Raw genomic sequence first — 13,386 nt, 5'->3', positions numbered from 1 at the left:
AGTGTAGAAAATGTAGATTAAGAATTGAAAGAGAATTTTCTCTAAGATCTCAGTATTACGCAGTAAAGGGACAGCATTCAATAGTGTTCAACCATGTGTTCAAGATATATCTCCCTTTTCCAATTAGATCTACACGTTTAAAATTGAATAAGTTTTTCTTTAAAATACGCGAATAAATCTAAAATATTATAACATGACAATTTCAAAAACACAAAAAGAGTTGCCAGGATAAAAAAGTCTCTTTCATTGACAGGCCTGTCCATTCCTTGATGCTTCCCACTGCTTCTTTGATCTGCTTCTTTTATCCGCTTCTTTTATCTGCTTCTTTTATCTGCTTCTTCTTCTTCTTTGACTAGGACAGCTCCCTGCAGATTGCAGAAAAACCGTTGCGAGCCTTGTGGCAGTGGCGTAGCAGTGGTGGGGGGATGGGGGGAGAATAAGAAAATCCGCCGGGGCCCCACATGAAGGGAGTTCGAATTTTGTTTTACATTAAATATTAAATATTATGTCATTATCTCATGTCATGACGTCGAATGTCAAAATGCAGGGGGCGCTAAAGATGTCAAGTCCCCACCCCCAAAATGATGGCTAATTCCTAGCTACGCCACTGCCTTGTGGATCTTGTGATATGGCTGTTGTCCTAGTTTGCGTCGTAGCATGCGTTGTTTTAAAGCAATAGTCAGAAAGTCATTGATTTTTTTTTTTAATTATGGCTGCCAAAAAATCTACGAACTGTTTCTGATTAACCTAAAAATCTTATGTATATCCTTGAGTGATACAAGACATGATCTTTACAGTGATATTGATAAGAAACACAGATTATAATCATTGTTAATTATATATGTTCTATTTATATTTTAAAAAAAGAAACAACCGCACTGGCCTATATTATTATTAAAAATGTCAGGTCAGCAACAACGTTGTCCTCCTATACAAACTATTTATAGACGACTATTTGTTCGGGTCTTTTTATCCCCACTTTTTAAACTTTCCAAAGAACACACTGGATACATCCACTTTGACGGTAAATGTGTCATTCACATTGTAGCCGCCAAGATATAGCCCGCTGAACACTTCATTCAAGTAGTAGTGGTCGTTGCCAGGGACGCCTAAACCAGCCAATGAGAAGGACACGGATGAAGCGTAGCCGCCATCATTGAGGTTCAGAATGGCGAAAGCATAACTTCCTGCAGGAACAACAGGGCGAAGCCAGATTTGAATCCCGTTGGCCTGAAATTACAATATTTAAAAAAAAAATACACTCCGAATTACTAGATTCTAATATATAAAGCAATTAAAAAAGACTGCGCCAAAACCATTGCGTTATATTTAAAAAAAAAACTATACATAGATCAACATAAGTGTTGTATGTAACTTCAAAGTTTTTAGGTTATGCTTTAGAAGTGCTCAAAGCGATCACTACCGGAAGCACCACAAGCCAATAAGAAATTCCTCCCAAATGCGCTTCAGTGCATGTGTTGATTGCAGTTGTTATACCATACCTTTCATGTCATTGATATTTACTGGCAAAGGTGGAACACCCTGGAAGATGCCGCTGATCCCAAACTGTGCGCGCGGGGGAGGGTGACTGCTTTAGGGCGGTTATCGTTCCTACCATAGCAAATGCCCAGGCTTTCACCTCCTTTCTTTGAGTTGATCCATTGTCTATTTGCTTTGAAAGAGTCCATAGATTGATTAACCCCAATGTGAATAAACAAGTTCCTTTAATTGTAAAGTGCCTTTTAATTGTAAAGTATTTCAACGTAACATATATACAGGGCTAACATTATATACAGCACAACTCCACTAGATGACTTCCTTCTTCTGGTTTACAACAGACTCCTCTTCCGCAAGTCCCCTAACTCCCCGGTACCCAACACTTGACCGTGTGTCACGGTTGATCGCACATAGTAGCCGTGTCCCCACACCAGTCCTCATAAATTATTTTAACGATTTTTTAATTATTTTTAATTATTTTTTAATTATGTCGCTATACTTACTGGACAAAGTAAAGAAAGTAGAAATGTTCGCCTTTCAGACATTGTGATCTATAATCAGATGATGTAAAGGTCATATATTTTTGTGGGCCACGGTTAACGGGGGTGTCATGTGACAGCCTTTACTTTTCCCAAACTAATGTCAGGTGGGGACTGGGTCGACTCAGAGGCGCCCTTAAGATCCCGAAATTGAAAATCCCAGTCTTCGCCAGGATTCGAACCAGCCAAGCTCTTCATCACTCAGTGTCCTACTTACTGGAAAAACAGAAAATGATTAATTAAAGAAAAAAAAACCGAACCTGCTGAACTCGCTTGCCCTGGATTCCCAATGGATCTTGGTTTATTTCTATGGCTCCTTTGTTTTGGATCAAGTTTCTGGCTCTGTCCGAGACATTTCTGAGGTCATTGGACAGAAACAGCGGAGCAGCCATCATTGCCCACATGGCCATTTGAGCTTCTTCTTGGGACTCACTGAGGCCCTTGTCTCCAATTATAATCTGTTGAGTTAAAAACGTAAGCAACAGCAGATCTCTGTGTACTATTTATATTTAAGGATATTTGTAGAAAGATATTTACACCCCAAAAAACAAAAGTATATATTCAAAGCCCCTCAAATACATTTACTTAGAATCAGAGGCGTATTTAGGATTGGTGTCAATGTCATCCGCTACGGTTAGACCCCTGACCTTCATTCACAGATGCAATGAAAGAAGTGACGGAAACATAATTGCTTGTTTAGCCTAAAGTTTTAATTATTGACATAATGGTGACAAAGCTAGAAGCGATCGAAATTTATCTCTACAAAAAAGTGACACGTTAAATTTTTTAAAAGGCTCTTCTCAATCTTCAAAAATCATGATAATTTCAAAAAAAAAAAAGTAAATGCCAAGAGAGTAATTGCTATATGTCATAAAGAATCGTATTATCATATATTTTTAAAAAAATTAAAATAGTATGATTTTTCACTTTGGTGTCATTTCTATTTAGGTTTCACCCGGTGCGGCCTGCACCCTGGCACTCCTTGTGACGCTACTGTTATTAGTTATTACAACAGTTTACCATGTCTGGGTCATTGAAGTTTCCAGGTCCAGCCACAGAACTGAAGTTGCCTTTGTCGTCTCCGTAGAACTGAATGATGCTCTTCACACTGTCCCAGGAGTCATCGATGTCGTCATAGTTTCTCCAGATGTTACAGAACTCAGCGATGCGAGGATAGTCTGGCTGTGAGGAATACAGAGAGATCAATTTAAAAAACATATCAATAGCAACTTCTTTCATTCAATCAACTCGCCAAGAGCGCTAAAAATGACGTCATTTGCAACTCTGGCGACAGCGTTGTCCCACTTTTTATTAGTAGGGTAATGAAAGAGAAACCATTTCACATATATGTTATTAAAGTCATGGCGGATTGTCAGAGACTGACTTGACTAAGAATGATTTCTGGTCACCCAACTCTATTTTTACCCAGATGATCTGTCGTCAGTTCAAGCTTCTTGAAACTGTCAGGTAGAGTTGAGCCTTTGGCTCTTGGAACTCTAGGCCAGCAAAAGTGAACAAGAGCTCCCTGGTCTACCGGTCTGAATGAGAATAGTGTAAACTGTTCTGTCTGGCGTTGGGTCAGGTTCGCGTACACTGGGAACCCCGCCATTTTTTTATGCCAGGCTAACCGTGCAGGACACGCCATTTATGCAACGGCCCCTTAAGGTACGCGCATGGATGATAAAAAGGTTGTGGGAGTTTTTTTACAACTCCGCACAATGCAGTGAGGATGCTCTCACGCCCCCTTAGGCACCCCCATGGGAGTCTTGTTTTGCAACCCTTTAGCCTAATCAATTCCTTCTACGATAGTTTTCACCCGAGCTTGCGATTTTGATAGTTTAATAACTTTGTATAACGCAAAAGGGATTATCTAATTAGCCTAACTTGTATTTTCCTTCTGCCGAAGTTAATATTGACGTTAAAAACAAAGTGTTAAACGCCCAATACCAAGACCACCAGGCAAACAAATTACAGATGTCTTCATGTTCGACCTACATGCATCCAGATCGACATATTTTCTTCAACACCTGTATCCAAAGACATCAATGTCTTCTGGGAGTAGATGATAAAAGATTTTAAATGATAATTTACGTTCAAACTATTTTACTGAAAGCGTTTTAACTCTCATACTCACAGTACTTTGATAAGCAGGCCAGCTGCAGCTGTACAGTATAGGTCGACCTGTTCTGTTTAAATAGAACTCCATTATGGGATAAGCTGAAATAAAAATTGTTACAAACAATATTTAGACTGGGCCGCATGAAACGTTAGATAATACTAACAGGTTTTAAGATATTAGAAATAATTAGTAGAAGCTAGATCTGTGAAATACAACTATCCCAGGGCCTGCCTTAGATAATTGGAGACCCATGGTGAAGTAAATTTGGTGGTCCCAAATAAAATAGAAAAATAAATAATTACACAATTTATTAAAACCTGGTGTACTCCAATAATAACACTGAGGACAAGTTTCGCTATTTCTTCTCTAAAAATAAATAATTACACAATTTATTCAAACCTGGTGTACTCCAATAATAACACTGAGGACAAGTTTCGCTATTTCTTCTCTAAAAATAAACTGTCTACAGAGTCCTGTTTGAGGCCCCCAACAATTGGAGGCATTAGTTTGCTTATCCCTATGGCCCTGAGGATCTCACCCCACCCTCCAATCCGATTTTTACCATAGGGCTTATGGCTAACGTTGATCAAAACAACAGAATAGAAGCTATATCACTTGTTTTTGTTTTTCTGAGTAGCCTTTTATGTTAACATTAGGCTAAATCTGAGTAGGCCTGTCTTTATTCTGTTGCTCTCAAGTATTGTACCGACAAAGAGTCGCAATCAGCACACCAATACACCCTCAAACACGTAAGTACGAAATTACAATACAGAGTATCTATAAGAAGCGCTAGGATATAATGGTTTTGCCGGAGACGTGTTGGCTATAACAAACATAGACACTATTTTGTATAAGGATCCACACGTCTGTGTCACTCTTCTGAAAGCGAAGTGTTTGCGTTTTTCATTGTATGTGTACCCCCTTAGTATGTAGGGCGGAAGTGTCATAGCTTACCAACAGTAAAATCATCGGTATTCGAGTAACAACCGTCCAGTTTTAGTGAGTCGACACCCCACTCGGCAAATGTATCGGCATCCGTCTTCAGTGTGAACTTGCTTCCAGGATAGCCCCCACAAGTGTAGACGCCCATGTCACCATAGATACCAAGCTTGAGGCCCTTACTGTGTACCTTGTTGATTACAATAAAGACAAAGTAACATTCAGTCAAGTTGTCTGATTCTAAAATTATAAATGTTATTTTTTTTAATGTTTCGTATTTTCCTTAAGAGTTGAAGGTTGAAGACAATCTACACCTAAGCCAAAACCTACTGCAGGATGACAGGGGTTGGACCCGGGTCCATTGAGACGACCGAACGACAGTCCAGCGTACATACCGCACGACCAGGCAGTATACAACAGTTGGCAAGTAAATATTTGTAAAGTAAGTTTTACTGCATTCACGCCAGTATGGTAGTTTTTAAAACGTTTATTACAGCTAAAAAGTTAAGCTCTATATAGGGCAGGGGATGTATAGGTCGACTGTTTCTTTTGCCGACAGTTAACAAGCGTGCCGTGTGGTCAGTACAACGTCCAAACGCCTTTACTTTACCCAAATTAGGGTCAGATACCCATTAGAATTGGCTGGGCTCTATGGTGTCCTAAAAATCCCGAAATTCAAACTCGCAGACCCAAGGCCCTTGAAATGGGAGCCAAGAGCTTAACCTCTCAGCCATTTAACGTTACAAATTGTGTTCCCTTTTCTTCATCATTTAAAAAAAAAATCAGAAGGTCTACAACGGCTAAAGAAAAATACGAAAAGTTTGTAAATATAAATGGATGGGAAAAAAGGGGGTGGGGAGTTCAGTGTTTCTTACCGCACCCCCTCCCCCGCCGACGCCTCCAGTAACCATAAACCAAAACGAGCTTGCTGATATTACATATGTAGTGAAGAGAGTCCTGGGTAATGGTGGACAGCCATACGTACGTTCTCTTGTTCAATGTTGTCGTGTTCTTTCGTCATACATAGATAAAATAAAGTTTAATCCATGCTGAATCTTACATGAAAATGTAAGTATGAGTTGAACACAAGTTACAATGAGATTTAAAATCTGTTTCTTCTTCTTCGTTCTCATTTTACATGTCGGAGAGTTCCGATCCGTAATCTTATATCTGAGATGAACCTCGCAGTGGTTTCCAGATCAGGCATTTTTCCGTATAGTTTTTACTCTATAGGAGGGTTTTGGGGCCAGAGTCTTGTTCTGGCCTCTTGATATTGTATGCAGCTTTGAATGACATGGTCTGGATTCTCTGGTGATGCTCCACAAGGGAGCTTTAAAATCAATTCCTTTTATTTTTATCGTTCAATATTCCTCCAATATTTCTATTTAAAGAAGAAAAAAATCTATCATTTGATTTTTTCAAACACAACCTCTAATTTATGACCCTCACCATTTAAAAAGAAACTGGCATCTTAACTGAAGATAACAACACTCTTGGACACTTACGACACTTACGTAATCAGGCAGTGCTTTAATAAGATAACAGCACTCTTGGACACTTACGTAATCAGCCAGTGCTTTAATAAGATAACAACACTCTTGGACACTTACGTAATCAGGCAGTGCTTTAATAAGATAACAACACTCTTGGACACTTACGTAATCAGCCAGTGCTTTAATAAGATAACAACACTCTTGGACACTTACGACACTTACGTAATCAGGCAGTGCTTTAATAAGATAACAACACTCTTGGACACTTACGTAATCAGCCAGTGCTTTAATAAGATAACAACACTCTTGGACACTTACGTAATCAGCCAGTGCTTTAATAAGATAACAACACTCTTGGACACCTACGTAATCAGGCAGTGCTTTAATAAGATAACAACACTCTTGGACACCTACGTAATCAGGCAGTGCTTTAATAAGATAACAACACTCTTGGACACCTACGTAATCAGCCAGTGCTTTAATAAGATAACAACACTCTTGGACACCTACGTAATCAGGCAGTGCTTTAATAAGATAACAACACTCTTGGACACCTACGTAATCAGCCAGTGCTTTAATAAGATAACAACACTCTTGGACACTTACGTAATCAGGCAGTGCTTTAATAAGATAACAACACTCTTGGACACTTACGTAATCAGCCAGTGCTTTAATAAGATAACAACACTCTTGGACACTTACGTAATCAGCCAGTGCTTTAATAAGATAACAACACTCTTGGACACTTACGTAATCAGCCAGTGCTTTAATAAGATAACAACACTCTTGGACACTTACGTAATCAGCCAGTGCTTTAATAAGATAACAACACTCTTGGACACTTACGTAATCAGCCAGTGCTTTAATAAGATAACAACACTCTTGGACACTTACGTAATCAGCCAGTGCTTTAATAAGATAACAACACTCTTGGACACTTACGTAATCAGGCAGTGCTTTAATAAGATAACAACACTCTTGGACACTTGGACTCTTACGTAATCAGGCAGTGCTTTAATAAGATAACAACACTCTTGGACACTTACGTAATCAGGCAGTGCTTTAATAAGATAACAACACTCTTGGACACTTGGACTCTTACGTAATCAGGCAGTGCTTTAATAAGATAACAACACTCTTGGACACTTGGACTCTTACGTAATCAGGCAGTGCTTTAATAAGATAACAACACTCTTGGACACTTACGTAATCAGCCAGTGCTTTAATAAGATAACAACACTCTTGGACACTTACGTAATCAGCCAGAGCTTTAATAAGATAACAACACTCTTGGACACTTACGTAATCAGCCAGTGCTTTAATAAGATAACAACACTCTTGGACACTTACGTAATCAGATAGAGCTTTAATAAGATAACAACACTCTTGGACACTTACGTAATCAGGCAGTGCTTTAATTAGATAACAACACTCTTGGACACTTACGTAATCAAGCAGTGCTTTAATAAGATAACAACACTCTTGGACACTTACGTAATCAGTCAGTGCTTTAATAAGATAACAACACTCCTGGACACTTACGTAATCAGCCAGTGCTTTAATAAGATAACAACACTCCTGGACACTTACGTAATCAGGCAGTGCTTTAGTAAGATAACAACACTCTTGGACACTTACGTAATCAGCCAGTGCTTTAATAAGATAACAACACTCTTGGACACTTACGTAATCAGATAGAGCTTTAATAAGATAACAACACTCTTGGACACTTACGTAATCAGGCAGAGCTTTAATAAGATAACAACACTCTTAGACACTTACGACACTTACGTAATCAGGCAGTGCTTTAATAAGATAACAACACTCTTGGACACTTACGTAATCAGGCAGTGCTTTAATAAGATAACAACACTCTTGGACACTTACGTAATCAGGCAGTGCTTTAATAAGATAACAACACTCTTGGACACTTACGTAATCAGCCAGTGCTTTAATAAGATAACAACACTCTTGGACACCTACGTAATCAGCCAGTGCTTTAATAAGATAACAACACTCTTAGACACTTACGTAATCAGGCAGTGCTTTAATAAGATAACAACACTCTTGGACACTTACGTAATCAGCCAGTGCTTTAATAAGATAACAACACTCTTGGACACTTACGTAATCAGGCAGTGCTTTAATAAGATAACAACACTCTTAGACACTTACGTAATCAGGCAGTGCTTTAATAAGATAACAACACTCTTGGACACTTGGACTCTTACGTAATCAGGCAGTGCTTTAATAAGATAACAACACTCTTGGACACTTACGTAATCAGGCAGTGCTTTAATAAGATAACAACACTCTTGGACACTTGGACTCTTACGTAATCAGGCAGTGCTTTAATAAGATAACAACACTCTTGGACACTTGGACTCTTACGTAATCAGGCAGTGCTTTAATAAGATAACAACACTCTTGGACACTTACGTAATCAGCCAGTGCTTTAATAAGATAACAACACTCTTGGACACTTACGTAATCAGCCAGAGCTTTAATAAGATAACAACACTCTTGGACACTTACGTAATCAGATAGAGCTTTAATAAGATAACAACACTCTTGGACACTTACGTAATCAGGCAGTGCTTTAATTAGATAACAACACTCTTGGACACTTACGTAATCAAGCAGTGCTTTAATAAGATAACAACACTCTTGGACACTTACGTAATCAGTCAGTGCTTTAATAAGATAACAACACTCCTGGACACTTACGTAATCAGCCAGTGCTTTAGTAAGATAACAACACTCTTGGACACTTTCGTAATCAGCCAGTGCTTTAATAAGATAACAACACTCTTGGACACTTACGTAATCAGATAGAGCTTTAATAAGATAACAACACTCTTGGACACTTACGTAATCAGGCAGAGCTTTAATAAGATAACAACACTCTTGGACACTTACGTAATCAGCCAGTGCTTTAATAAGATAACAACACTCTTGGACACTTACGTAATCAGATAGAGCTTTAATAAGATAACAACACTCTTGGACTCTTGAACACTTACGTAATCAGCCAGTGCTTTAATAAGATAACAACACTCTTGGACACTTACGTAATCAGCCAGTGCTTTAATAAGATAACAACACTCTTGGACACTTACGTAATCAGCCAGTGCTTTAATAAGATAACAACACTCTTGGACTCTTGGACACTTACGTAATCAGCCAGTGCTTTAATAAGATAACAACACTCTTGGACACTTACGTAATCAGCCAGTGCTTTAATAAGATAACAACACTCTTGGACACTTACGTAATCAGATAGAGCTTTAATAAGATAACAACACTCTTGGACTCTTGGACACTTACGTAATCAACCAGTGCTTTAATAAGATAACAACACTCTTGGACACTTACGTAATCAGCCAGTGCTTCTCTCTTGGACACTTACGTAATCAGCCAGTGCTTTAATAAGATAACAACACTCTTGGACACTTACGTAATCAGATAGAGCTTTAATAAGATAACAACACTCTTGGACACTTACGTAATCAGCCAGTGCTTTAATGCCACTGGGAAACCGTTTGGGGTCTGCTACCAGCCTCAAGGTCACCGGGTCGCGCTGGAGAGCTGCCCAGCAGTCGTCAATGTTGACGTACTCATAGCCCGCTTCCCTGTAACCGTCTGCTGCCAAGCGATCTGCCATGTCTTTGTAAAGCCGTTCGCTGTTTTTAATGACATCAAAACATTCGTTGGAGAACATTCAATCTATCTAGCAATTTACACAAAGCCTACGTCAACTCACTGTGTCTGTCTGGTAAAACTTTTGGACACGTTATTTCTCCCACGATGCTCTGAAGTCTAAATGTAGTCTAAAGTCTGTTACTTATTTTAAATTCGTTCCTCAAGGTTATAGTAACCAAAACGAGGCTGCTGATGATGTATTTAGATTAAAGGTAGATAGCAATAAAACAATTAAAAAATGGCCTTTCAAAAAAACTTGAAGAAAAAAAAATTTAATTGAATGAAGAGAATACGTTCAAATGTAATGTGGTTTTGTGTGTGTGTGTTTTGTTGTTGCTGTTTTTTTGTTGTTGCTGTTTTTTTTTGTTGTTGTTGTTGTTTTTTTGTTGTTGCTGTTTTTTTGTTGTTGCTGTTTTTTTGTTGTTGTTGTTGTTTTGTTGTTGCTGTTTTTTTGTTGTTGCTGTTTTTTTGTTGTTGCTGTTTTTTTGTTGTTGCTGTTTTTTTTTTGTTGTTGTTTTTTTGTTGTTCCCCTTTTCTTTTCGTTTGTAGGGTTCAAAGATTTGTTAGTCCCCTTGTCGATATTTTTTAAGAAATAAGAAAAACGATTGGATAAATAAGAATTGGAGTATAATACTGTTGTAACCCTATTGGCGACGCGATAGGGTTAACTGTGTGTGATCAGCTGACTTATGTGACACATGCCAGAAAGACAGTTTAGTGTGCTATGTCGAAGGGCAAGGGACAATACTGGTATGAACGTTGCACGTGAATATGACCCATGTTATGGTCATCTGATCAAAAGCCTGCGTGGACCAGAGACACAGTGTGTGTAAGGCAGTGCAGTTCAAGACAGGACAGCGAGGAGACCGGATTGTTAGTCTGCCATGAAGTCGGTCCTGGCGGAGTCCTCAAGTTTTATGTACGAGTCCAGGAAGAGATAGAGGCAGTAGAGTTTATTAGTTTAGTACGGTGATGTACAGTATAGCGTTTTTAATAGTTGATGTATTGACTACTAGCAATAACGAAACGTGACAAGAAATAAATAGAAGGACCAATGTATAAACCACTATCAGCTCATGAAGGAAGAATGTATTTAAAACTAGCAAAATATAAACATCTTCATTAAAAAGAATATTAACATATGAGGCACAGTGATATGGCTGCAATTAAATGTTCTTTTTCTTGAGCCAGATGCAAGTTGCGCTACAGAATGATTTTTAGGATGCGATTGTCTTCCATCCGGCGTACATGTTCGAGCCAGCGCTGGGAAGGCCCGTTCTCGCGAGGATCTCTGTATTACACTTTTCTATCCATGTTATTTTTAAGATCCTTCGAGGCAGCGCAAGTGGAATGAGTTTAGTTTCCTCTCTTGCTTTGTGTAGGTTGTCCACGACTCACTGCCGTACAGTAGCGGGCTAAGAACGCATGCCATTTTGGTCGGAGTCGAGCAAAGTTGATGCGGCCTTCCCTGCGCGTTTTTTTATCTCCTCTTCTAGTGACAGGTCATCTTGAATTGTAGTAGAATTCGTTTACGGCATCTAGCTTGTTATCGTCAATGAGGATGGATTGTGGTGCTGTAAGCAGGTGGTTCCATAACATTAGTTTTCTTTGTGCTAATGGTTAGGCCATACTCTTTGCAAGCCTTAGAGAAGCAGGACATTATCACACACACACGTCAAACACACGTCAAACACACCGTTCAAGTTTAAACCCAAATAAAACAAATGTAGACTATATAGGCGTGAGAGAAGGTTACTGCAAGTTGTAGCCTACATTAGAATTAACTCAAAACTCCTGATACTTACCTTATACAGTTCAGGGGATCGTTGTCACAATCCGTGTTACACCTGAAGCGTTGCCATGACAACCACCCCATCGGCGGAGTGCGAGCCAATCCGTTGTCGAGGGCGGAAACATGGAGAGCGATTGCCAAAGTGCAGCCTATTAGATGGATGAGTCCCATCCTGAACAAGACAATGATATAATCAGGGATGTTTAAAATAATAAAGGGAATTAGTTTGAATGATCAGCTTATGACTTTTAGAGTGTAATATAAGTCAGTATCATATGAAACTATAAGTTCAAGTCCAATTGACATAGTGATGAAAATGTAGATCTAAAACCAGGGTTGACAATTTCTGTTTACCCATTTTATACTCAAAACTTTCACACTGAACCCAAAGTGAAAAAAGCAACACAATTTTTTTGTAGCACAGAATAAAAAGTTACAAACAATAAATGTTTTAGATGTAATTATTGTAATTATAACTTGTGTATAAAAAATTAATGACTTGGATGAAGGTATTTATGTCTGGTTTAATCTCCTCGAGCACTAACTTAGTTATTTTCTTATTAATTAGGCCTATATTATTATGAGATTCCCAATGGCACTGAATCCGCGTTCTCCAGAATAGGGAGACTGGAAAGCAGCCAGCAGCTTTTCTTGTACCATAACACATAATGCAGGATATAAAATTTGGGATATATTTTTGTAACCAGACTTTGTGGTCTGCTCAAACATTGGTTTGGGTCCTTCATCTGTGGATATTTCAATAAGCTTCTCCTGTATTGGTTAGGACTCATGGTCACTCATCTGTGGATATTTCAATAAGCTTCTCCTGTATTGGTTTGGACTCGGGGTCACTCTTCTGTGTTTGGGGTCTCTGTCCACGTGCACAGGAGTTCAAAACAAAGTCAAGTATATCCATAGACAGAATGTCTTCAAATCTCTTCAATTCATACAGTCACACACGAAGTGCCATTAAGTCTTTAGAAGGATTTTTAAACTGCGAACATTTTCCATTTACCAAGATTTTGTTTGAATAGAAAATATTTTGCAACAGTATAGAAAATTCGATTATAAGTCTTAATTAAATTCAGTTAGTGACCTTTTAGTTTCAAATTAGTCTCGTTAAATTTGGCTAATAAATCTGTCATATAGGCTAGGTCATAGACTACTAATCTAGACTGGAAACAGGAAACAAATTCTTATCCGCGATTGATCGATTCACTGACCTATATACAGATTTTTTTTATGTACGTAACTTTTTTTTCAAGCAGTAATTATCTTTAATTTTCAAAAGTTTAGAAAATAAAA

The 13,386-nt window shown here is 38.5% G+C and overlaps 1 protein-coding gene across 2 annotated transcripts in view; it reads right to left on the bottom strand.

Moving 5' to 3' along the window:
- Positions 1-825: 825 nt before the first annotated feature.
- LOC106057370 (alpha-N-acetylgalactosaminidase-like) overlaps positions 826-13,386 on the bottom strand; it is a 13,825-nt gene continuing 1,264 nt past the window's right edge. For both annotated transcript variants that reach the window (XM_013214540.2, XM_056037387.1), the window contains exons 2-8: positions 12,095-12,253; positions 10,093-10,270; positions 5,110-5,284; positions 4,171-4,253; positions 3,057-3,218; positions 2,297-2,494; positions 826-1,230 (exon numbers count right to left, since the gene is read on the bottom strand). In XM_013214540.2, coding sequence (XP_013069994.2) covers positions 970-1,230; positions 2,297-2,494; positions 3,057-3,218; positions 4,171-4,253; positions 5,110-5,284; positions 10,093-10,270; positions 12,095-12,252 — 1,215 coding nt within the window. In that variant the 5' untranslated portion in view covers position 12,253 and the 3' untranslated portion in view covers positions 826-969. The remainder of the gene's footprint in view (positions 1,231-2,296; positions 2,495-3,056; positions 3,219-4,170; positions 4,254-5,109; positions 5,285-10,092; positions 10,271-12,094; positions 12,254-13,386) is intronic.

The sequence above is a fragment of the Biomphalaria glabrata genome, chromosome 8 (genome assembly GCF_947242115.1).
Source record: "Biomphalaria glabrata chromosome 8, xgBioGlab47.1, whole genome shotgun sequence".
Classification (NCBI taxonomy): domain Eukaryota; kingdom Metazoa; phylum Mollusca; class Gastropoda; family Planorbidae; genus Biomphalaria; species Biomphalaria glabrata.
Note: the sequence above shows the minus strand (reverse complement) of the source record. Positions and strands in the feature narration are given on the sequence as shown.